The sequence below is a fragment of the Bos taurus genome, chromosome 25 (assembly GCF_002263795.3).
Source record: "Bos taurus isolate L1 Dominette 01449 registration number 42190680 breed Hereford chromosome 25, ARS-UCD2.0, whole genome shotgun sequence".
NCBI lineage: Eukaryota > Metazoa > Chordata > Mammalia > Artiodactyla > Bovidae > Bos > Bos taurus.
The window spans coordinates 2,575,737-2,600,132 of record NC_037352.1 but is presented as its reverse complement, the minus strand read 5'-3'; the positions used below and the strand labels follow the sequence as shown (position 1 = coordinate 2,600,132).

The following is a 24,396-nucleotide window of genomic DNA, read 5'->3' as shown; positions in this document are numbered from 1 at the left end:
CTTAATACCCTGGGGAGGCCCGACTCTGGGCCTGGGATCAGAAAGCCGCCTAGATTGGGGGCCCTCAGATTCCAACCAAAGTCTCAGTCCCTTCCTGTATCAGCCATGTCTTTTCTGTATTCTGTTGTTTAGATGTCTGGAACCTTGCTGACTCTGGAGCAAAGGCCTCTCCCAAGGTTGGGCAATTCTTTTTTTTTTTTTTTTAACATTAAAAACATTTATTTTTGAATTTTTAATTGGAAGATAATTGCTTTACAGTATTGTGTTGGTTTCTGCCATTCATCAACGTGAATCATGCATAAGTTATATGTCCCCTCCCTCTTGAACCTTCCTCCCTGGTCAATTGTGCTCAGTTTTTCAGTCGTGTTGGACTCTTTGCGACCCCATGGCTTGTAGCCCGCCAGGCTCCTCCGTCCATGGAAAATTTCCAGGCCAGAATATTGGAGTGGGTTCCCATTTCCTACTCCAGGGGATCTTCCAGGCCCACCGACCTGGTCAGTTCTTCGAGATAGCAAACAATTCCTCCGTCAGCAGGCATTTTTCAAAGGTAAACCAACCAATCCAGGGTCCACAGCCCACGACCACCTGTTTTATCAAACTCTCACCCTCTGGGCCACAATCCACCTGCAGAGTCACCTCAAGGCCAGGAAACAGACAACCAGGGACAGCACCTGTGCCCCCGATCCCACCAAACTTATTTCAGCCAGCCATTTAAACCTGTCTTCCCTGCCTGACCTGTTTCACCCTCCCTGAAGCCACAAGAAAGTCTCCTGCCCACATTTTCTTCTTCCTTCCGACACTGGTGCGTCCCCGTCCCCCCTCCCCCCACGGAGACGTGCCACCTCCTCTTGGAAACTGTAATAAGCCATCTTCTCAGTAGCTGGATCTGTTGGCCTCAGAAAATAATAATAAAACCTATGAAAACACCGCAGCTCTTCTAGCGGGAGAGGAGACCCCGTGTCCGAAGCACCGCCCCCTGGACCCCGGTGGGGACTGGTGGTCCATTTTGCGGCCCCATGCTCAGTCTCCTCTGCGGTTTCCTTCCTTGCCTGGGTCGTGGAAGACCCTTTGGGCAGCCCCCGTGGGCTTGTCCTTTACTTGGGTCATAAAATTTGAGTTTATTACCCAAAGTATAAACACACGCCCCAAGTCACATCATCACCCAGTCCAGTGACCGTCTGGCACACGGAGCTGGTCTCCCGAGAGCCGAGACTGACTCATCTCGGTCTCCTCCCCCAGCGCCAGGCCCAGAGCGACCCCAGCGCAGTGATGGCCACTTGGCAGAACAGAACCGAGCGCGGACGATCGGATCGTGGCCGGCGGGAACCACGATTCGGTCCCTCAGGACTCCGCAGAGTTACGAAGTCTTCAAACCGAAAGCTAGCTGGTGTCTGGGGAAAGGGAAAAAGAAAAAACGCTGGGCTCGTCCGGGATTTGAACCCGGGACCTCTCGCACCCAAAGCGAGAATCATACCCCTAGACCAACGAGCCGGTGTTACAGTGGCTCCTGGTGCCTGTCCTTGGAGGCCTGAGACCGCGGCTCCGCCCTCGGATCCCGGGCTGAGAATCCGCAGCCAGATCCTGTGGATGGTTTTGGTTTCGATTCGAGAAGGAGAGGAGGAGGCGCAGCGCGGCCGGAATCTCCGGGTGAGGGGGCTCCCGCGCGCTCTGGCCCCCGGGCCGCGGAGCCAGATTCCCCGCCCCGCCCCCATCCCCCCACCCCCACCCCCACCCCCGGCCACGAGGGCCACCCAGTCCGCAGCAGCTAGAGGAGGGGGAGGGACCGTGCTGCTGGGCGAATGTGGTCTCCCATGGTGGACCCCAGGACAGAAATTTCACCCAACATGCGACACGAGGAGAATGAGACTCGGCCACCTCCCATCCGGCCGGTCCGGGGTGACCCTCGAGCTTCTCCTGGTCCCTCCTGGTCTGGGCTCGGCCGCAGGAAAGCCTCACGGATCTGGAACCTGATGTAGGGGTCAGAACTGGGGGTAGTGCTCACTTCTCCCCGAAGGGCAGCTGCTCCAAATTTTAGTACGAGCAAGGGGTCCACATCCCCCTACTCCACCCCCACCCTCCGGGGAAGGAAGGTCTCCCGGCTTGTCCCGGAGGCGAGGCCGTCAACCCTTCCCGATCGGCTTAATGCTGCTGCTGCTGCTGCTAAGTCGCTTCACTCGTGTCCGACTCTGTGCGACCCCATAAACGGCAGCCCACCCCCGTCCCTGGGATCCTTCAGGCAAGAATACTGGAATGAATTGCCATGCTACCTCTCCAGAAAGGGGCTGAGAGTTTGAAAATGAGAAATCGCCGGTGATTGGAACCCGGCACCTGCCACACCCTAACGGAGGGAGGCGATGTGCGCGGGATTCAGAGTGCGTCTCTACTAGTTTTAGGTTCAGCGAAGTTCAGGAGAACTGTAGCTCCTCCTTCCGCAACAGCCCGGCTAGCTCAGTCGGTAGAGCATGAGACTCTTAATCTCAGGGTCGTGGGTTCGAGCCCCACGTTGGGCGCAGCTTTTGCACCTAGGGCTTTACAGCTAAACCAAAGTGATTTTAGAGAGCGACAAGGTCCATATAAACTAATCCTCTTCCCACGGGGCTTCTTTCTGAGTTCGAAGTTGCTAGACCAGGGAGACTGGCATACTGAGTCTCAGCAGAGCATCTTGTTTCATCTTTGTTTCATTATATGTGTTTTGGAATTTAAAAGCTGAAACTGTAAGTTTCAGCACACGGAGAAATCCTTTTCTAGGAACTTAAAAAAATTTTTTTTTTAATTTGGCTGCAGTAGGTCTTAGTTACCGCACGCGGGATCTTCCTCTAGGAATTTTCTTGCAATTCCTGAGATCCCGGCAAGGCCAAGAATTGTCCCCAAAACTAGGACTGGAACCCACTTTCTTATGAGATCAGTCTCAGTTCTACATACTGAACGACAGCAACAAGAGGAGACTAGGAGATGGATTTTCAGCTAACTCTGGCCCTGCACCGGGACCTACACGGTGCTCCGTCTGTATCCAGGGGCGATCCCCAGCCAGGAGCCTCGCCTCCTCACACCCTGTGTGTCCCCACCGGCATCCGCTGCGCTTTCCTCCCTCCTGGGGGAGATGAGCAGGGAAGGGAGCCCCTCATCTCCTTTCTAAAGTAGAAAGCTGGAAGTCGTGGGACACCTCAGATAGAGGTGAGGTCCTCCACTCCCCAAGAAGCAGCAGTGAGGATGTGACTTCCTTTCTGAGAGTGAGACAGGGGAGCTGGAAAGCTTAGCGATGCCACTCCTGAGGCTCTCAGGATGTTGGGTCATCTGAGGATCTAGGTTCCAAGGTGGGGGTAAGAGAGGGGCAGGAGAGGGCTTGGGGAGGTGCCTGCCAGGTCGTGTCTCTCCTGGTGGCTGGATTGGGGCACCCTACTCACCCAAAAGAGAGGGACCCGACTGTACTCATCAGAGTTCTGTTATAGTCTGTCTTTCTGAGAGAAGTTAGGGAGAGATTATGATTGATTGTAAAGAACTGGCTCCCACAATGAAGCCGGAGAGATAAATTTAAAAACTAGCCCATTTGTCTATCCTGTGTCCTCCTCTCCCTTACAGATGCCTCCTCAGAATGTTCCCTTCACTAACTGATTACACAAAAATCCCTGTCTCAGCTTTTCTAGGAAATACGTCCTAAAATAGTTGTGTCCTAAAATATGTCCTAAAACAGTCTAAGAATGAATTGTTATGGAACCAAACTTGAGTCGGCTCAGCCTCGTGCAGTAAAGCCAATCTACTGGTGCTGAGTCGTGGTGAAGGAGTTTATTACAGACTCCAAGCAAGAAGTCCAGGCAGCTAGTGCTCAGAAGGCTCAAACTCCAGAGAGGGTTTTCAGGGAAAGGTTTTAAAGACAAGGTGAGGGATGGGAGTCGTGGGGTGGGTGTTCAGCTCATGAACATTGTGGGGAACTAAGATCCCACATACCGAGCCGGACACCCATCACTTCACAAAATTACCTTTTGTGTATGTGTGTGTGTGTTGAGAACACTTAAGGTCTACATTTAACAATTTCAGGTATACAATAAGGTATTATTAACTATAGTTGCCATGCTGTACATCAGATCTCCACAACTTATTCATCTTATAATTAAAACTTTGTATCTTTGTAACAACCTCTTCCCATTACTCCCACCCTCCCCCCACCAACAAATGGGTTTATTGACTGCTGCCTGGACCCTGGTTTGGTAATGAATTTGGACTTGAGCTCCTTGCCAGTGGAAAATGGGATACTGGTAACGCCTGACATGCAGCAGCACCGTGATTAAGCCGCCTATCACGTGGTTGATTATGATGAAGTGCCAACAGAAGCAGGTGCCCTGGGGGACCACGTGGCTGCTGCACTTGACTCTTGCAGCAGTAGAGGTGACCACAAGGACTGTGATGTGGGAAGGACTCCCCTGGGGGCGCCTGTTTGTTTGAAGAAAGAAAATGACAAGATCAGGCCTTTAAACTTTCAGCCTAAGTCACGCGCAGAGATCCAGGGATATTTTCTGTCAGCCATAGAATAATCGTATAGCTGCAGGGCTGACATTGCTGAAAATCAAACACATAACTGAATGATGTATATTGCGGAATGACACTGTAAGTTGAGTTCACAGCCTCGAGAGATCTTTTCTGTGAAAGGAAGGGCGTTGATTACGAAGGAGTGGAGCCAAAGCCTGGGGAAGTTTAGGTGGTCTTGGACTAAGTTGAGCTCTTGAACCCCTGAGTCACTTGGAGTCTCCCTTGCCAGTGAAAACAGACTGTTCTGATATCTGGGGAAAGTAGCTTTCCTCTGTTTGAATATACCACAATAATCTCACCTGGAGTGGTTGTCTTGCAAGGGGAGGAGAGTTCTCCTCAAAGCCCACACCAGCCAGCCTTGTTACCCTCTAACGCTGGTTGTCCCATAACTACAGTTAGATCAGCATGCTGCAGGAGCAAGTACAAAGGCTCGCCTGGGAGGAACTCATTCATATGCCCAAAGAATGATGCTGGCAGAAAACTAGGGAATGTGTGTGGGAATGGATCTGAGGATGTTAGGATAAAGAGGACGGGATGTGATTTTTGGATCTAGTGAAGTTATTGTTCTGGGCGTACATTCCAGCAAGCCTGTGTTTATTTCTTAATTTTTTTTAGCAGACAGATCTTTTATTAAATGACAGAGGATAATACACTCCTGAAACATGAGAGCAGGTTGACTGCAAAGGAGTGGCTAAAGCCTGTGTTTAAATGTTATTCATGCAGCTGAATGTTTCTTGGTTGGTTGGCTAAGGACTGAACACAGTGGTGGCCTGTGTTTAAGGGGATTAGAATTCAAGAATGTCCCTGGCATCATGTAAAGAAAGGAACTCAGACTCTGCAAGATAGAAATGCTTCAATGAGTCTGTCATATTTGATGAGCACACCCACCACCCCACTGAGAGGGCCCTGAGGACACTCCCTTCCATAAGACAGGGAGAGACATCAGTGAGGGAAACACTGGCAGCTTGGATAGCTCTGTGGTCACTGTTCTCTGCAGGCCACATATGATGGTGGGAGATGCTGCATTGAGATGAAGTTCCTGATTTGAGAAGGGATGACAGGACCCCAGGTGCCTGGGAAAGTAGAAGAAGTAAGCCCAGAGCTGGAGGATCAGAAAAATCTCGTTCATGGTCTTTAAAAGGAAAAGAAAACTATGTGCATATATACCATATATATATAGTCGCTTCAGTTATATACGACTCCTTGTGACCCTATGGACTTTGCTTTTACTTTATTTTTTAAAATTTTTATCAAATATATTATCATATAATTTCTTTTTTTGTTTCATATATGATATTATACATGTTTCAATGCCATTCTCCCAAATCATCCCACCCTCTCCCTCTCCCACAGAGTCCAAAAGACTGTTCTATACATCTGTGTCTCTTTTGCTGTCTCGCATACAGGGTTATCGTTACCATCTTTCTAAATTCCATATATATGCATTAGTATACTGTATTGGTGTTTTTCTTTCTGTCTTACTTCACTCTGTATAATAGGCTCCAGTTTCATCCACCTCATTAGAACTGATTCAAATGTATTCTTTTTAATGGCTGAGTAATACTCCATTGTGTATATGTACCACAGCTTTCTTATCCATTCATCTGCTGATGGACATCTGGGTTGCTTCCATGTCCTGGCTATTATAAACAGTGCTGCAATGAACACTGGGGTACACGTGTCTCTTTCAATTCTGGTTTCCTCAGTGTGTATGCCCAACAGTGGGATTGCTGGGTCATAAGGCAATGGCACCCCACTCCACTACTCTTGCCTGGAAAATCCTATGGATTGAGAAGCCTGGTGGGCTACAGTCCATGGGGTCGCTAAGGGTCACACACGACTGAGCGACTTTACTTTCACTTTTCACTTTCATGCATTGGAGAAAGAAATGGCAACCTACTCCAGTGTTCTTGCCTGGAGAATCCCAGGGATGGGGGAGCCTGGTGGGCTGCCGTCTATGGGGTCGCACAGAGTCGGACACAACTGAAGCGACTTAGCAGCAGCAGCAGCAGCAAGGCAGTTCTATTTACAGTTTTTTAAGGAATCTCCACACTGCTCTCCACAGTGGCTGTACTAGTTTGCATTCCCACCAACAGAGTTAGAGGGTTCCCTTTTCTCCACACCCTCTCCAGCATTTATTGTCTGTAGACTTTTGGATAGCAGCCATTCTGACCGGCGTGAGATGGTACATCATTGGGGTTTTGATTTGCATTTGTCTGATAATAAGTGATGTTGAGCATCTTTTCATGTGTTTGTTAGCCATCTGTATGTCTTCTTTGGAGAAATGTCTGTTTAGTTCTTTGGCCCATTTTTTGATTGGGTCGTTTATTTTTCTGGAATTGAGCTGCAGGAGTTGCTTGTATATTTTTGAGATTAGTTCTTTGTCAGTTGCTTCATTTGCTATTATTTTCTCCCATTCTGAAGGCTGTCTTTTCACCTTGCTTAGAGTTTCCTTTGTTGTACAGAAGCCTTTAATTTTAATTAGGTCCCATTTGTTTATTTTTGCTTTTATTTCCAGTATTCTGGGAGGTGGGTCTGACCTCCCTATGGACTTTGTGATGCTCTGGACCACCATGGGAAGACTACTGGAGTGGGTTGCCATTCCTGTCTCCAGGGGGTCTTCCCAACCCAGGGATCAAACCCATATTTCCTGCAGCTTCTGCATTGCAGGAGGATTCTTTACCACTGAGTCACTGGGGAAGCCCATGAGATATAGCAATTCAGTTCAGCCGCTCAGTCATGTCCAACACTTTGCGACCCCATGGACTGCAGCACACCAGGCTTCCCTATTCATCATCATCTCCCGGAGCTTGCTCAAACTCATGTCCATCAAGTTGGTGATGCCATCCAACCATCTCATCCTCTGTCGTCCCCTTCTCCTCCTGCCTTCACTCTTTCCCAGCATCAGGGTCTTTTCCAGTGAGTTAGTTCTTTGTATCAGGTGGCCAAAGTATTGCAGCTTCAGCTTCAGCATCAGTCCTTCCAATGAATATTCAGGACTGATTTCCTTTCAGATGGACTGGTTTGATCTCCTTGCAGTCCAAGGGACTCTCAAGAGTCTTCTCCAACACCACAGTTCAAAAGCATCAATTCTCCAGTGCTCAGCTTTCTTCATGGTCCAACACTCACATCCATAAATGACTACTGGAAAAAACACAGCTTTGACTATACGGACCTTTGACGGCAAAGTAATATCTTTGCATCTATATATATGACAAAGCCTCAGCGATCATCTCCTCTGTGGGTATGTAGTAGAGGAGGTTTCTAATTTTACTCTCCACCATGCCCTGAAATTTGGGAGATTTTTACCTTGAGGATGAAGGCATATATTGCATGGATTTAAAAGAGAGAAAACTTCATCATGGACTATTTCAAGCAAGAACTAAAGCAGAGAAAAATAGTATAATGTGTTCAGTTAAGACATTATCACCTCATAGAAAAACTTGTTTTGTGTATACCTCGATCCAGTCCATTATCTTTTTTTCCAGCTTTACTGAGATATAACTGACAAATAAAAATGATGTATATTGAAGGTGTACAATGATGGTTTGATATATACATTTACATCGTAAAATATTTACAACAGTGAAGTTAATTAACACATCCATCACCTCACATATTACCTGATGTGTGTGATGAAAACGCTTAAGATCTCTCTTTGCAAATTTCATGTATACAGTACAATACTATTAACTGTAGTCACTACCCAGCCCACTATTTTAAAGCACATTGGCTGTCACATAATTTAATCTCTAAATAACTGGCTGTGTTTATAAAAAAAATAGACTTTTTTAAAATATAAGTAACCACAATACAATTAATACATCTAGAAAAATGAATAATTATTTCTATATCAAGTAGAAGGGACGGTTGTTAAAATAACGTAAAGAATGCAAGCACTCTTCTGACATCTGAAAACGTGCATGTTTTTATGGGAGACTCTTCAGGGTGGCGGCTGGCTGAGTAACCCCCTGGGGGGCCTTAATTTCCCACTCGGGCAGTAGACAGCCGGCTTCATTTAACTTTTATCCCCCCTGCTCTAGAAGGTTTAAAATACAACTTTTTTTTTTTTTTTTCTTCCCTTTTACCCCGGGTGGGACTCGAACCCACAATCCCTGGCTTAGGAGGCCAATGCCTTATCCATTAGGCCACCGGGGCTGATGAAAAACCTTCTTCGACAGTCTTAGACCAGCCTCTCTCTCACCTTCTCGCGGTTCTGTACAGCGTCCCGGCTCCAGCTTGGCTTGATTTTGGTCCTCCTGACAACCATATGCGACAGGTGCATTCGCTCAGATCCCGCCCGCCCCCGAGCATCCCGGGACCCCAGGGAGACTGCGCATGCGCGAAGGAAACTGCTCAAAGACCCAAGGTAGCAGTTAGCTCCACTGTCTTGACCGGGATACTATCCTCGCTTAGGGTACACAAGGTCTGGGCATCAAATCCCGGACGAGCTCTTTCCCCCTTCTTTTAGGAGAATCTACGTCCCGTGAGAACTAGCATCAAGAAGGAGTTCACTAGGCAAAATGTGGGCGCGAAGGGGAGAGAGGGCACAGCCCGGAGCTTGGGGAAAGCGTCGGTCACGACCTTCATTCTCCTCTCCACGTTGCTTCTTAGACCAAGAGTGTTTCCTAGTCCCAAATCTACGCGGTTTTTAGCAGAGCCCAGTGGTCTTAGGTCTTTGTCCTAAGGACCCTCCGTGATGGCTCTGTATATGCCCACCTAGCTCAGTGTGTAGAGTGTGGAACTGTAATATCAGAGAGCCCGGCGTTTACTCTCCTATCAGAAGATGGGTATTCTTTCCTCTCTCGAAGATATTTGTCATTGTGGTTCCCAGAAGTGGGGTCGGGGGAGGCGCGAGCGGAATTAGATGAAGGCAGTCAAAAGGTACAAACTTCCAGCTGTAAGGAAGTACTGAGATACAGTGTACAACATAATAAAGATAATTAACACTGCTGTGTTAGAAGAGCTCATTTTTAGAGTTAAGAGAGTAAACCCCGAGTTTTCATCACAAGGATGATGGATGGTCACTAAACCATGATTGTAATAATGATTGTGATGTATGTGAATTGAATCATTATGTTGTACACCTTAAACTTATACAGTGCTGTATGTCAATTACATCTCAGTAAAAGTGGGGGAAATAATTAAAATGTTTATCTTAGTGAAATTTCTCTTCTTTTTATTTATGAGTCCTTAGCAAACCACTGAAACATCACGAAACTGATAAAGGAGACAGTGACACTCCCCATGACCTCAAGATTACTTGCGCCCTCCATTGGGGTACAGGCTCAGCTGCCATTCCCCCACCGTCCTCCCTGGGGGGAGAAGGTCCCATCGCCTTGGTCATTCCACTTAGCCAGAAATTCCTTAGCCAGAACTTGGTTCCTCAGGGACAGTCATTTTTTCTGGGTAAAATGATGGCTCAATCCTGGGCATATTCTTTACATTAAAATTTTAAATATACATTCACACTAATCGACTCTTGAGAGTCCCTTGGACTGCAAGGAGATCCAACCAGTCCATTCTAAAGGAGCTCAGCCTTGGGTGTTCTTTGGAAGGAATGATCCTAAAGCTGAAATTCCAGTACTTTGGCCACCTCATGCAAAGAGTTGACTCATTGGAAAAAACTCTGATGCTGGGAGGGATTGAGGGAAGGAGAAGAAGGGAACGACAGAGGATGAGATGGCTGGATGGCATTACTGACTCGATGGACGTGAGTCTGAGTGAACTCCAGGAGTTGGTGATGGACAGGGAGGCCTGGCGTGCTGCAATTCATGGGGTCGCAAAGAGTCGGACACGACTGAGCGATTGAACTGAACTGAACTGAACCATTTAAGGGTATATTCACTGCAAGAAATCGAAATTACCTATTATAATTAAAAAAATTTTTTAGTGTTTAAATATGTGCGTAACATTATATTTGCCATTTTGACCATTTTTAGTGTACATTTTAGTGGCATCAGTTACATTTACCGTATTGCGCAACCACCATCACTTCTATCTATTTCCAAAACTTTTTCGTCACAATAATCTTTTATATTTTTAAATGCCCCCGACCCCTTGAGGGTGGGCCACCCCGCAAAAGTCCAACCCCTCATCTGTCGCAGTTCTAGTCATCTGAACTGTATTCATGCAGCCAGTCGCCCCTGGGCTCCTGGGACTCATGGCCGGGGTTCCAGGGTCAGCAGTCCGCCCGGGTTTGATCAGCGTGGGTCTCCCCACAGCGCCCAAGGGTTCACCTTGGGGTTCCAAGTCTCTTAGCAGCAGGGATGCATCTGAGGGGCAGGAGGGAGTGTGGCTGACAGCCCGAGGGTCCTAGGCTTGCGTAAGGAGCAGTTGGGAGGCACGGAAAATTTTAAATCTAAGGAGGAAAACTGAACGCTGCAACGACCACGAAGGGACTCGAACCCTCAATCTTCTGATCCGGAATCAGACGCCTTATCCATTAGGCCACGCGGCCTTGCGAAGGACGGTCTCTCAGCTTTTCTCATAAACCTTTTGCAAGCGCCTGCGTAGTGCCGCCCCTAAGTGCGCGTGCGCACACTGGCCCGGCGCCTCGCCCCCGGGGCTCCTGGTGAGCCGGGCTCTGAGCCCGCAGCTGGGCGGCGCGACTGAGCACCGCTGAGGTGGCCGTGCAACTCAGAGTTCGAGCCCGCGTGACGCTGCCCAAGCCCCTCCTGTCCCCAGGGTTCCTGATCTCTTCTCCCACAGCCCCAGGCCCACGCTGAGGCGGGGCTGCCCGCTGCTCCCGCAGCCCCTTTGCTTCCCCTATCGCAGCACCACTAAACCTGCCGTCCAACCCCGTCCGCGGCCCCAGCGTGCGGTGCAGGTGGGGTGGGGGTGCTGGGAGGGTGCTGTGGACCCTGGGCATCCAGCGCCGCCCAGCCCACGTGGGGCTTTCTTAGCCCCGTCTTCCCCCGGTGGGCCCAGCCTCCGAAGTGCCCGGCGCTTCATATATCATCTCGCTTATTGTCCTAGTTCCCTGCGTGCGGGCGCTATTCACGTGTCCAGCGATCACCACGTTTATTCCATGCCAGCCGAGCCTCCTGTGTTATCTCGCCGTTTTTAGGAGAGGAAACCGAGGGGTGGACGGGGTCACTGGCGGTGCTGGTGTGCGGCCCCCCACTGTCAGCACTCCTGGGTGGCCGCAGGCGCGGTCAGACCTGCAGGCAGAGCCGGCGCCTCAGGGAGCTGCGGATCTCCAGACAGGCCTTGCGGCGGTCATCACAGTCGGGACCCAGCACGTCCAGCTCACACACCTGCCGATTGACCTGTGTGGACCACACTCAGCCTGTGTCCAGGACGGCCAGGTTCCCCACACCCGCGCCCAGCCTGGCACTCAGTGTATTGTGAGGCCTGGAGTTTCAAGTGCTGCCTTGACATCTTTGGGGCTCACAGGCCCCCTCGGTTTCCCTGCTCTTGTTAGATGTGCCCCCCACCCAGCAGGGAAGGCCCCTCTCGCGGCTAGTTCCCCCACCAACCAGATCAGATGCCCTCCACCCCCTCTCTCATCCTGAAGGGCTTCAGTTCCCTGCCAACCTGTGAAATTAGTCCAACAAGTACCCCACATCCTGCATGTACAGGGCCTGTGTCTGCAGCCCCTGCTGGTTCTCTCTGCTCCCCAGGGCAACCCCGAATGACCTGTGGGGCCCAAGGTGGCCTTGTCCCCCAGCTGTGAGCACATGTGGCTAATAACTGCTGGCCGTGGCTCTGTCCAGTGCCCAGTGTTGTGTGTTCAACTATCTCATGTTTCTGAGGGCAAAGGACTTCCTCCCTCAGCAAAAGGATGACTAGGAGGTGAGCAGAACACCGGAGCTGAGAAGAAGGCTGAATCCAGTCCCTCTCCCCAGGCCACCCCCACTACCCCCCAACTCACCTCAGTCATCAGCTCCAGGAGGTCTGCCTTGGGGTCAGCTCTGAGGACCTCCACCAGCGTCTGGATAAAGTCTGAGCCCTTCTTATCCCGATAGGCCACACAGCCTAGGCCAGGGGTCCAGGACCAGAAGGTCACAATTGGTCCCCTCCCAGTTGCCTTCCAGTCCCCAGGGGCCTTTTGTTAGTGGAAGAGGGGGCAAGCACACAGGATCCCAGGGTTTGGGGTAGGGAGCAGCGCCTTCTTGCTTCTGGATTAAGTTGTTGCTCAAGGTTTGTGGAGTGAGTATACCATGGACTCGATGTCTAAGAAACATTTACTGTGAACCCACTATGTGGACCTCATGGACCTTACAACCTAGACGAGAGGAGTCAAGTCAAGTGCTTAGCAGAGCCAGCCCTCAGTTTGAGCTCTCCATGTTACTATTGTCACAAAAAATAAATATGGAAGAAAGATGGCTTAACTGCAATGGGGCTGCACCCCAACAGCCAAGCCCCAGATGTCCCTAACGCCACTTCAGATCTCTGGCCAGGAGGTTGGGCTCTGTGTAACTGGGTTTCATGATGACCTTACCTTCAGCGGCTGCATAGACCATCAGCACATCTGCTTGGTTAGGGCTCCTTGGAGTGGGGCCCCTGGAGGACCTGCCTGCAAGAGGGACCGACACCTTTTACCCAGCATCCCAGGACTCCACCTTCCCCGAGGGCCCCCTCAAGTCCGGCTCAAGGGCACACAAAGCAGTAGAAAGAGTGCAGGGCAGGAAAGACAGATCCGGTTTCAAATCTCAGCCTTGCCACTTACCAGCTGTGTGACCTGAGAAGAGCTATTTTCCCTTCCTGTCTCCAGGGCTGTTTCAGGCTCAAGCAGGGGGAAAAACTCTCGATTTTCAAAGGTCCTTACCCTTTAGGAAGGTTTCCCTTCCTGTCCTCTTGGCAAAGAGAGGAGAGAGGTGGCAGCAGGATCCCAGCTCAAAGCCCCAGAAATGCCCTCTGGCAGCTTCCCCACCAGCCCTACCCAAGCCCTCCGGTAGGCAGACCCACCTTGCACATCAGTACAGACGTGGAGGACATCGGCCTGGGAGGGGGTGGCTGGTGGTGCCCGCAGCCAGCGTCTGAACCAGGGGAGAGCTGCAGGTCCCACGCCCGCATCCCTGTGCCCTGGGGATGGAGGGGACAGTCAGGTCCTTTCACTCAGAAGACACCCCAGGGTGCTTCCAGGGTTCTAGCCCCCAACCCCCAGAGCTTCTGGGCCAGCCTGCCAGGCCGGAAACACTCAGAACACTAAATGACACGTGCTGAGGGTGAAGGCTCAGGTTCATGGACATGACCTCTAGGAGAGGCTGGGAGGTGGGCAGGAGAAGGGGAGTGCTCAGGCTTTCTGGAGGAGGTGAACAACAAGTCCTGAGAGGCTGAGCGCAGGATGAGGAGAGGAAGGGCAGCAGGAGGCAGGCCTCCAGGGCGGGCCCGGGGCCTGCTCACCCCCACGGCAAGCCTGAAGCAGGAAGATCTTGGGGCGGCCCCGCAGCGCCCCGCAGTGGCTCAGCTCCTGCACAAGCACCTCCAGCTGCCTCTCTTGCCCGTCAGCCCCCAGGAGCTGCCCCTGAGGCCCCCCGTGGGCCATGAGGGCCACAAGGGCACAGCTCACGGGGCCCCTGTGGGCATCCAGCCGCTTCCGGAACTGGGCCATCTCCTCCTGGAAAGTCTGGGAGTGGGGGATGAGATTGGGCCTGGGCCAGTGTCATGGCCTCCCTAGTACCTGGTGTCCCCTTCCTGGGTGGTTTCTGTAGCCCTCAGCCCACACTACCTCCCACCTCCTGCCAGCCTCAGGCCCAGGGAGAGTAAGACCTTTTTTTAACCAACCCCCCTGCTGCAAAGCCTGGCATGGCCTCATTGGAGGTGATGTGGATCCAGCTTCCTGCAGCTGGTTCTCCGATCACCACGGAGAAATTGCACCAAAAAGTTAAGGGCCATGAGGGGAGAGCAGTGAGCTGACAGCTGTCTGGGAAGGAACGAGAGACCCTCCCAGGAAAAGCCTGAGGGTCCATCTAGAGCCTTGAGCAGGGGCCGGCGTGAGAGGTGGCAGCGGCCCGGGAGACTGGACTTGCAGGAGCAGGGAAGTGGGTTCGCATAGATGCATGCATGCAACAGGGAGGCTGGGGGTGCATTTCTGCCCACAATTGGTAAGAGGCCCCGGACAGAGTCCCCAGGGTCTGGGTGGGGGGTACCCTTCCTTCAGAGGACCTTCAGAGGTTCTGGGCTTCCCCTCACCTGGGCTGTAGGGTCTGTCCTCAGGGTGGTCTCGAAGCCCAGGGCCTGGCACAAGCCCTCCAGCGCCTCCACATCGTGCTGGGCCCCCAGCCGGCCCTGGGTCACAGCCAGGAGGAGGGCGGCCCTGGCCCCGGACAGGTCATACTGAGCGCTGGGGCCGGGCTCTGGCTACAGACAGGGCTAAGTGGGTTCAATGCAGTCGGAGGACCTCCCGGCTCCTTGCCCCAGCCCAGGTCTCCCCGTGCCTCCATCCCATTCAGAACTGCTGCCATGTGGTTGGACCCCTGCCCTGCCTCCTCACCTCGGGCCCCCAGGGCTCCACGTTCCCTAGGCATAGTGCCCCCCGCAAGGAGCTCCGAAGCACTGGGCAGTAGGCAGCCCCTGCGGACTCTTCAGCTGTCCTGGAGAAGACCTAGGGGCAGAGGACTCTTCAGGCGGCCACTCTGTGGGAGTGCAGTTATGGGGGTGCCCTGGCTCCAGGGAACAGCTTGGCCAGGCTCTTTGGGATCCCCTGCCAGAATGGAGGGAGGAGACAGGAAAGAAAGGGAAGGCCCGAGGGAGGTCCTAGTCAAGCTCAGGGTCACAGAATTCCAAGACATGGATGGCCGCAGGGAGACAGTGGCCGAGCCATTAGGCACGCTGCTCCCTGGCCCGGCACCGAGGTGGGGTGCTCCCAGAGTGGGTCAGGGCCCACCCGGGAAGGCCCGTGGGGTGGGCGCCACCTAAGGAGAACTGTGGAGCAGAGCTGGGGCCCACCCTCACCTCTGGGGTCAGCCAATGACCACCTACTGCCCAGTGAGAACTTTGGGCCTCAAGACCAGACCTGATTCCCAGGGACCCACAGGTCTGATGGGACCGTCATGGCTGGGTGAGTGTGAACAGGGGTGGATGGGAATTCAAGCACCCACCCTTGGGTGATGAGGGGCACAGCTGATGCCCGGAGGGTCTGTGCCAGGCTGGGATGACAGGGTGGGGGGGGGGGGCAGGACTCCAAGCAGAGGAGCAGCCTGGGCAAAGGCACAGAGCTGAGCAGATGCTGGAAAACCTGGGGTGCCCTCAGTGGGTTGAGGACAGGCATGGGAGGGGATGGGAAGTGAGGCTTAGAGGCTGACGCCCATGTGTAGACAAGCCTTATTGTGGCATGAGTGGGGGTAATGGATTCAGGTGGGGATGAGATCGGGCCTCAGCCAGGGTCACAGCCTCCCCAGTACCTGGAGGCCCTCCCTCTGGGTGGTTTCTCTGGCCCCCTAGAGAACACATCGGCGCCGTCGTACCCCTCCCGGGACGCCCCTCCTGGGCCTTCACCTCCGTTAGCAGCTGCAGCAGTGACCAGTGAGGACGGCGGCCGCAGAGCTCGCCCAGGCTGGCGAGGAAGGCCCCAGGCTCGGGGACAGCTGGGTGGAGAAGCAGCAGCACACGGGCCTGGAGGGAGGGTCTCGGCCCTCCTGCCCACCCCACCCCCACTCTGTTCGGCCCCCACCTGGGGGCTCGGCCGGCCCACTCACCCCCGGGAGCGCTGGAGAGCAGCAGGAAGACCTTGGGGCGGCCCCACAGGGCCTTGCAGCGGCTCAGCTCCCGGACCAGCTGCTGTGACTGCCTCAGCTGCCAGGGGCGGGCCACCAAGGCCACGAAAGCACAGCCCACCGAGCCCCCATGGGCATCCAGCTGCTCCCGGAACCTCGTCAGCTCCCCACGGAAGCCCTGGGGCAGAAGCGAGTGCCAGCCTGAGTGCAGGGAGGCCCCAGGCGGGGCTGAGGGCAGAGGTTGGGGGAGGGGGGGCAGATGAGGGCTCACCTGGACGGAGGCCCCCTGCCTCCGGCAGCTCTCAAAGCCCAGGGTCTGGAACACACCCTCCAGGAGAGCGGCCGTAGAGGCTGACACCTCAGGGCTGCAGAGGGCCAGGGCCACCCTTGGGTCTTTCACGCTGTACTTACCCTGGGGAGGCAAGGCCAGAGCTGGGCCGGGGTGGGGCTCAACCCGGAGGCAGCGAGGGGCTAGGCCAGACAGCACCTACCTTTCTTCCCAGGCTCTCCTGAGCATCGGCCACCTGTGAGGCCACCTGCAGGGTCCCAGCCACCAAGAAAGCCATGGGGATGATGTCGGGGCTTCCTTCGAACAGCTTCAGTGCCAATGCTCTGGGTCCCAGGGCCTGGCCTCTCTCCGAGTCTTATCCCATCAGCTCTGTTTATGAGAAGAGTTGTACTCTGCCCCCTGCCCTGGAACCCTGGGTCCTGGACACCCCTAGGCCCTGGTCTGTTCCCTGGCTCCCATTGGCTACTTCCTGCCTGGCACTAACACACCCCCACCTGCGCCAGGAGCCTGTGCCCAGTCTATTCTTAGCTTCTGGCCCACCTGCTATCTGATCTCGTTACACTCCAGTGTCTCCCTTCTGAGCCGCCACCAGCACCGAAAAAATTCATGCCCTGCCCCCGCCACCCACCACCCCTACTCACTCATTCAGGGCACGTATAGGAGCCTGCCCACACAGCAACTGCCAGCCTGGGGGCATGGGGAGCAGCGAAGGCACCGCCCCAGAGGCAGGAAACCCTGGCTGGACTCTGCTCTCCAGGGAGAGCCCCGCAGCTTCACTGGAGAAATGGGGTCTGTCCAGCAACCTTGGGATGAAGCCTGGGTTACATGGGGGCCAGAGAGGCTGGCGCACAGACTGGGGGACAACACATCTTGTCTCGGCTCACCCCCACTGTCTTGCAGGTGGCCCCAAGGCCACCACCTGCTGAACTGGAAAGGACTTGGCAAGGTAGAAGGTGATCTCAGCACACACCCACCAGCTCCGCAGGGGCCCAGGCCCGGGCCAGGCAGGGGAGGGTCAGATGTGAAAGTCTGCTTGGTGTCCATCTCATCTCAGCAGTACTCCCTCCCTAGGGTCCAGAACAGGGTCCAGGCAAGAGCACGAGCCCCTGCCCTGGCCAGTCACGGGCTCCAAGTTGTCTCATTTCAAGGGACAGAGCGCGGGCCCCAGTGAAAACCCCGGCCCCCAGTTAGCCGCCCACTCTCCTGCGGGGTAGGGAAGGGTGTGTCGGCTGTCCCACCGTGAGCTGTCCTCAGGCCGGGGCAGGCGCTGGCTGACACGGGGACGCCCCCGAGGCTCACGGCAGCCCCTGGAGCCCAGGCCACCCAGAAGCTGAGACGGTGGCCCCACCCAATGACGGTCCAGCACCAGGTGCTACAGAACCACCAGGTCAGGAGGCCCAGGATGAATTCCAGGCCCCTCCACCCCCCACTCCCAGCAGCCACCAAAAGAACAGGAGAAGCTTGGAGAAAGTTTCCATGTTTATTCTCATCTTTCTGCTGCCCTTCTAAGGCCAGCTGGGCCAGCTCGTTGGGAGGGCCTGTGGTCAGTCCCTGTGAATGCCCTTCTGCAGGGACTGCAATGCCTCAGGAGTCAGCAACAGCATGCCGACAGAGCACTAGCATGAAGTACCGTAAACCCCGAGATTCGAGGGGGTGGGGGGCAGCGGAGGCAGCCAGACTCGGCCGGCCCTGTTCTTCATCTGCACAGTTGGCCTCTGTCCCTGGAGCCCACACCGCCCTCCTCAGCTGGTGGAGGGTGACTCTCGGGAACTCAGCTGGGGGCAGGTTGGCTGAGAGCAGAGGCGGGCAGCTTCTGGGCCGCTGGGACAGGCCAGAGAGGCCAGTGCCTGGACATGGAAAGGGGTGGAGGCCAGCAAGCCTCTGAGCCCAGGATCCACTTCTTCACAGGTGTGGGCCGACCCCTCCCCTGACCCCCGACCCCAGCAGCACCCTGAGGCTTAGCCTCCCTCCCACAGGAAGTCACAGGATGGCAGGACAGAAGGCCTGGCCCATGGACCCAGCCCAGAGGCTGGGAGCAAAGAGCCACGGGGCCAAGCAGGGCTGAAGAGGGCTCTGGGATGGGGACTCCAGGCCCTGCCCGAGTCCTGACTTCCCTGTGTGCCAGCCTCTCCCCCGTGCTCAGGCCACCCGCCTGCAACGTGCTGGGGCTCCAGGAAACGAGGGGCAAGAAAAACCTCGGAGCATTAGAAGTCTGGCAGTGAGGTCACGGAGGACTCCATGCCCCGAGGCGTCAGCCAGGGTCCCAGGAGGGCAGGGCCGCCGGTTCCGTGAGCGGGAAGCCACACTGAGATGGTGGATTCGGGTGGGTAGGTCCCGCTCCCGTCCTCAGCCCACAGGCTGGGCCATCTTGGCGTGCAGGCTCTGGTGGGCGATGAGGTGGGCGCGCTGCTTGAAGCTCTTGTCGCACTCACCGCAGCCGAAGGGCCGCTCGCCCGTGTGCACGCGCCGGTGGTCCAGCAGGTAGGAGCGCAGTGAAAAGCTCTTGCCGCAGTCGCTGCAGCCAAAGGGCTTCTCGCCCGTGTGGATGCGCTGGTGGTCAGCCAGGTAGGCGCTGCGGCTGAAGCTCTTGCCGCACTGGGTGCAGGAGAAGGGCTTCTGGCCCGTGTGCACGCCCTGGTGGCGCACCAGGTCCGAGGAGCTGCGGAAACTCTTGTCGCACTCCTGGCACTTGTGCGGCTTCTCGCCCGTGTGCGTGCGCTGGTGGCGCGCCAGGTCGGAGCCCCAGCGGAAGCGCTTGCCGCACTGGCCGCAGCTGTGCGGCTTCTCGGCCGCCAGGTCCCGGAGCTGCCGCCGGTGCGTGGGCGGCCGGCCCCGCCGCGCCCCCACCACCCGCCCCCGGGGCGCCCCCGGCCGGGCCCCACCCTCCCAGGCCTCGGCCTCCTCCGGCCTCCAGGATGCGGTCTCGTTGCCAGCAGCCTGGTCCGGGAGCGCCGTCACCACCTCCTCCAGCCGGGACTTCTCACTGTGGCTCCTGTGCCCCAAACCTGCAAGGGGTAGTAGGCAGCCTCCTAAGTGCCATGCGGTTCCGGGGCCACAGAGGAGAGGAGCGGGAACGGGGCTCCGGGCTAGCGCCTGGGCGCTCAGTCTGACAGCCCTGCGCTCCAGAAGACCAGCCTCCATGCAACGGGGACATGAGGACGACGGCAGAGAAACCGTTTGGAGCACCCAAGGGGTTTGCCAGGGTTCCGGAACAGAGGTGTTTACTAACTACAGACCTAACCGATCTACCGCACCTTCCACTTACTAACTACAGGCTTAAACAATCTATGTCTGGGATCCCACCCAGAGCCCCGGCTGTGCCCAATGCTTACCCAGGGCAACATTCCGAGAGTTCTCCCTTTTTATGTCCCAGAAGAGATCCCTCTGGGCAGGGTCCAGGGACCCCCATTCTTCCCGGGAGAAATAAAAGGGAATGTCTCCAAATGTCACAGGTCCCTAGAATGAGGTGAGGAAGCCCAGCTCAGAGTTGCCTTGCTCAGGACTCCCCAGGCAGGTATGGGTGGAGATAGGAAGGGCGCTGGGATGGGAACAGGATGGGTCCTGGCAGGAAAAGGATGGATGGAGGAGGCCTTGTGAGAAGGAGAGATCCATTTCAGGGACTCATCAGGGTCAGAGGGGACAAAGGGATGGGTAACTCACCCCAGAGGCAAAGCAGGTATCTGTCGTCTCTCTGGTGCTCCCCTGTTTAAGAGCTGGAAGCTGGGCTGTGGGGAAGAATGGAGCCTCAGAGAGCCTGGCCCAGGCCGGCAGCAAGGGCTCTCACATGCTGTCTTTCTCACACACACACACACACACCACATGCCTTACACACACAGACACCCATGCCACACACACACACACACACACACACACCACATGCCTTACACACACAGACACCCATGCCACACACACACACACACACACGCCACATGCCTTACACACACAGACACCCATGCCACACACACACACACACACACACACACACCATGCACACACCACACACAGACACACACACACATAGACATACGCCATGCACACACCACACACACACCATACACCACACACACGCCTTATACACACATGCCACACATAGACACATACCACAGAGACATACACACACCACACACACATGCCTTGCACACACACACACATACACACACCCTGCCTTGCTGGAACAGAAATACCCTACCTGCTCCCCTTAGGGTAACACCTGAGAAGGACTCAGGCCCCTGACCAGCCACTCTGCCACCTTCAAGCTTACTCACCACCACGGCTGTGCGGCTCCCAGGGTACAGGTGGCCGGCTTCGTGTCCCCGCCCTCCAGGGAGGCCCCTGGGCCTGGGACCCCTGGACTGCAGCCTCAGGTTCCGCCCGCTCTGAGGGCACATCCTGTGCAGGAACCACAACACGCTCATCAGCATCGAGACCAGACCGGGGAGACAGAGTTTAATCCCTGGGAAGGAGACACAGGACACATTCCTCAGGAGGCTGGGGGTGGGCAAGGTGGTCAGCACGGAGCCCCCAGGGAGACCAGAAGACACTGGGCAGTGTTATCTCCCCGACCAAGCATGAGGCAAGGACCAGCCTCCAAAGGCCAGAATCAGAAAGCCACTTAGCAAGGGGCCGTGGTGGGAGACCTTCCTGTCAAGGGCAAGACCCCACTCCCAGGCAACACATCAGCATCTCCCCAGATGCCTCCCAAGAACACAAATAAACGTTTGCAGATCCTGTGGAGCCAAGAGCTGCTTTCTCGGAACATGCCTCCTCTGGTCCTGCTGCTGCCCTCCAAAGTCACCAAAAAGAAACCAGATTCACTTGGATGGTATCTTTCAGAAAGGCCACACATTATGACAAGCTCCCGTGGACGCTCCCTCAGCTCTCCGTGTCCTCTCCAACCCCCGCCTCTGACCTATGGAGGACTCATCTCTAGGGAGACAGCCAGCTCTCCTCAGTTCACATGCCATCCAGGTGCCCCCAAGGTGGGGGAGGGGCCCCTCACCTGTGACCAAGCTTTCACTGGCTGCTTCTGCAGGTCCTCCACCAAGGCGACAGCCTCCTCGCCACTGCCTGGGCACCGCTGGCACACCCAGTCCTGGACGCCCAGGGGCAGCACACTCAAGAACTGCTCCAGCACCAGCAGCTCCAGGATCTGCTCCTTGGTGCGCAGCTCAGGCCGTAGCCATCGGCAGCAGAGCTCCCAGAGCTGGCTGAAGGCCTCGTGGGGCCCGCCTGCATCCCCGTAGCAGAACTGCCGAAAGCGCTGGCGGCACACCTCTGGGTCCCCGTGGTCCTCTGGCTGGGCAGAGTCCTGCTCCCAGGAGGAATCTTCTATCTTCACGATCAGAAGCCCTTCTCCCTCCTCAGGGGCTTGGTCCTGAGGCTCTGGGGGGGCTGCCATCGCCCTGGCCTAGGGCTCAGGGCCAGTCAGCCTCAGCCTGGGTCTTCAGTCTCCCAGAGGGTTCCCCAGTGGCAGCGGGGCTGGCATCTGGACAGGCACTCCTGGAGAAAGAGCAAAAGAGTGGGGCGGGGGGCGTGGTATATGAGCAAGCACCGGCCTGGAAGGACGTCCAGGGACTCTAGCTCCAATTCCTCCTGACCCTAGGGCCTTTATAGGCGTTCCTCTGATGTTTAGCTCATGCTTCTCTCTCTCTCTCCTCCCAGTACAGGTGCAAGCCCCCTTATCCTCAGTTCCCAAATCCCCAACTCCCAGGTTTTCACCACCTGGTCTACTGACGTGAGATGAGCATATTTATAATTTCCTTTTATCCCAGGTAATGTAAATGTTCATATGTTGTATGGCAGAAATATTAATGTATTTGCTCAGTTCATAAAAATTCATCAAGCTGAATTCTTTTTTTTTTAGTTCCACCAGTTTATTGCTACCAACCCATCTCCCACAAGCCTCACGCACACGTGCTCAGTCACGTAACCCCGTGGACTGCAGCCCGCCAGGCTCCTCTGTCCATGGGCCTTTCCAGGCAAGAATATTGGAGTGGGTTGCCATTTCCTTCTCCCAGGCTGAACTTTTGATGTATTTTCTGTATATGATTCTTCAATTAAAAAAAAAAAAATTCTTTTAACTGGGAATTTTGTGGTTGGTTCAGTGGTTAGGACTTGATGCTTTCACTGCTAGGGACTTGAGTTCAATCGCTGGTTGAGGAACTAAGATTCTGCAAACTTTGTGGTGCTTCCAAAAAAAAAATTTTTTTTTAAACTAATGTTTTGATTACTGAGTGTTGTCCCAGATTCTCCTGGTAGTGTTATTGTTATACAATATATGTGCTGTATTATCTTTCTCAATCTGAAAACTTAATTCCAAAAGAGACACCACCTGGAGCCATCCATTATCCATAGATACACATGAACATGACACATACTTATACCTTATTGCAACTCTACACCACAGTGAAACGTGTGTATTTTGGGTTTCTACAATTGCTTTTTTTTAAAGTAATTTTAATTATTTTATTTTTGGCTGCACCGGCTTTTCTCTAGTCGTGGACACTGGTGGGGCTACTTTCTAGTTGCCCTGCGCAGGCTTCTCATTGAACTAGCTTTTCTTGTTGCCCAGCACAGGCTCTAGGGCACAGGGGCGACATTGGTTGTGGCACGTGGGCTCAGGAGTTGTGGCGCACAGGCTTAATTGCTCCGCGGCCTGTGGGGTCTTCCTGGATCGGGGATCCAACCCATGTCTCCTGCACTGGCAGTCGAAGACTCTTGGCCACTGAGCCACCAGGGAAGCCCTTTAATTGCTTTTTTTGTTTCAAGAAAAAAAGTGATTATGAACCATTGTAATAAAAGGAGGGATTTAAACAATACAGTAATACATCAAAGAGAAATTCTTCCTTCCACATTGCAGCTGCTCCCCCATTAACAGTCTGACAGCTGACCTCCCAAATCTTTCCCAGAGCAATTACTGGAAATGTATCCACAGAAATGGGGGGAGGGGGAGGGAGGGGAGTGCTTTGTGCGTGTTTTTACATAAATGAGTTCTTACTGCAACACGGTTTAGTAATCCGCCTTTCTACCTAATAATGCTTCTTCAGCAGCCACTCTAGGAGATCCTGCAGTACGGATATACTCGTTTCTTAATGAGTACCCATCCCAGCTGAGCGAGGCACTCAGATCGTTTCCAATTCTTTTCTACTATACGCGAAGCACGTCCTTTACTTTATTCTCCTACTCCTTACAAAACCCCTGAAAGGTACGCTCTCCACGCTCATCCGCCAGTGACCGAGGAGGAGGCTCCGCTCGGAGAGAGCCAGGGACTCACCAGAGTCGCTCAGCAGGACTCGGCAGTCGGGAGCGCGGACCCGGCCGGAGCCCCGCCAGGGTCCCAGGAGCCTTGCCTGCCCGGAGATGAGAGGCGGAGGGGCGGGCTGCTGAAGCGACGCCCCAGGCTTTCTCCTCCGCACCTCCAAGCGGTGCGCGGCCCCTTCGGCCTAAGCCTCCGGGGGCCGGGCCGGGCCGCCCAGAGACCGGTACTAAAACTAAGGAGCCTGGCGGGCCGCGTCGCCGGTCCCGCCCCTCTCTAGACACACACCGCCCACAACAGCCCAGGCGATCCCAGTTTCCGCCGCCTGCTCTGGGTGCCGGAAGTTCGCGCGGGGCCCGCTGGGAAGCGACATAGCGCACGCGTCGAGGCACGCACTAAGCACTACACTCCCCAGGAGGCCGTTCTCCCACTATACCCGCCTTCTTTCTGACGGATGACCAATGAATGGGCAGAATTCCCAAGGATGGCCAATCAGAAGGCAGTGACCCATGCACAGCCGCACCCATTCCATTCCCCCAGTCTGAGGAGACTCGCACAGTCTTCATCTCTCTTGGTTTTTCAGTTTTTTTGGTGCTCCTCTGGCCCCTGAAGGGCGTAAAGGGGAAGCCAAGACTGGCCTGGTGGGCAGATACATGGCTTATCCG

General features: G+C 54.7%; 2 protein-coding genes and 4 non-coding genes across 10 annotated transcripts; 1 reads left to right on the top strand and 5 right to left on the bottom strand.

The window, feature by feature from the left end:
• Window positions 1-1,419: 1,419 nt before the first annotated feature.
• Window positions 1,420-1,491, bottom strand: TRNAP-UGG (transfer RNA proline (anticodon UGG)). Its single transcript has one exon. It is a non-coding gene; the product is annotated as a tRNA-Pro (tRNA).
• A 946-nt stretch (window positions 1,492-2,437) lies between these two features.
• On the top strand, window positions 2,438-2,510 carry TRNAK-CUU (transfer RNA lysine (anticodon CUU)). Its single transcript has one exon. It is a non-coding gene; the product is annotated as a tRNA-Lys (tRNA).
• A 6,099-nt stretch (window positions 2,511-8,609) lies between these two features.
• TRNAR-CCU (transfer RNA arginine (anticodon CCU)) lies at window positions 8,610-8,682 on the bottom strand. The gene has a single exon. It is a non-coding gene; the product is annotated as a tRNA-Arg (tRNA).
• A 1,712-nt stretch (window positions 8,683-10,394) lies between these two features.
• CASP16 (caspase 16) lies at window positions 10,395-17,902 on the bottom strand. 5 transcript variants are annotated; one of them, XM_005224643.5, is made up of 11 exons: window positions 16,679-17,902; window positions 16,459-16,599; window positions 16,170-16,365; window positions 15,970-16,058; window positions 14,966-15,076; window positions 14,665-14,832; window positions 13,876-14,098; window positions 13,438-13,554; window positions 12,971-13,045; window positions 12,401-12,504; window positions 10,395-11,795 (listed from the first exon to the last, which is right to left on the bottom strand). In XM_005224643.5, the coding sequence occupies exons 1-11, from the start codon at window positions 16,751-16,753 to the stop codon at window positions 11,682-11,684; spliced, it is 1,413 nt and encodes a 470-aa protein (XP_005224700.2). In that variant the 5' UTR covers window positions 16,754-17,902; the 3' UTR covers window positions 10,395-11,681. The 5 variants fall into 5 exon arrangements, with proteins under 5 accessions (XP_005224700.2, XP_010817534.2, XP_010817535.2 ...); XM_010819232.4 differs by having other exon boundaries at window positions 16,170-16,599; XM_010819233.4 differs by having other exon boundaries at window positions 10,395-11,687; window positions 16,170-16,599.
• TRNAR-CCG (transfer RNA arginine (anticodon CCG)) lies at window positions 10,912-10,984 on the bottom strand. Its single transcript has one exon. It is a non-coding gene; the product is annotated as a tRNA-Arg (tRNA).
• A 40-nt stretch (window positions 17,903-17,942) lies between the features above and the next one.
• ZNF213 (zinc finger protein 213) lies at window positions 17,943-24,396 on the bottom strand. The gene is made up of 6 exons (XM_005224642.5): window positions 23,750-24,396; window positions 21,476-21,975; window positions 20,742-20,865; window positions 20,137-20,201; window positions 19,809-19,932; window positions 17,943-19,481 (listed from the first exon to the last, which is right to left on the bottom strand). The coding sequence occupies exons 2-6, from the start codon at window positions 21,872-21,874 to the stop codon at window positions 18,823-18,825; spliced, it is 1,371 nt and encodes a 456-aa protein (XP_005224699.1). The 5' UTR covers window positions 21,875-21,975; window positions 23,750-24,396; the 3' UTR covers window positions 17,943-18,822.

Excerpts from the sequence above, each read along its gene's own strand:
- ZNF213 (XM_005224642.5), bottom strand. The coding sequence starts at position 21,874 with ATGGCAGCCCCCCCAGAGCCTCAGGACCAAGCCCCTGAGGAGGGAGAA. Across the intron at positions 20,202-20,741 it reads GGAGCCGCACAGCCGTGGTG|CCCAGCTTCCAGCTCTTAAA; the intron begins GTGAGTAAGCTT and ends TCTTCCCCACAG. Across the intron at positions 19,933-20,136 it reads ATACCTGCTTTGCCTCTGGG|GGACCTGTGACATTTGGAGA; the intron begins GTGAGTTACCCA and ends ACCTCATTCTAG.
- CASP16 (XM_010819232.4), bottom strand. The coding sequence starts at position 16,753 with ATGGCTTTCTTGGTGGCTGGGACCCTGCAGGTGGCCTCACAGGTGGCC. Across the intron at positions 16,059-16,169 it reads GCTCTCCAGCGCTCCCGGGG|CTGTCCCCGAGCCTGGGGCC; the intron begins GTGAGTGGGCCG and ends TTCTCCACCCAG. Across the intron at positions 11,796-12,400 it reads TCCTGGAGCTGATGACTGAG|GTCAATCGGCAGGTGTGTGA; the intron begins GTGAGTTGGGGG and ends TGGTCCACACAG.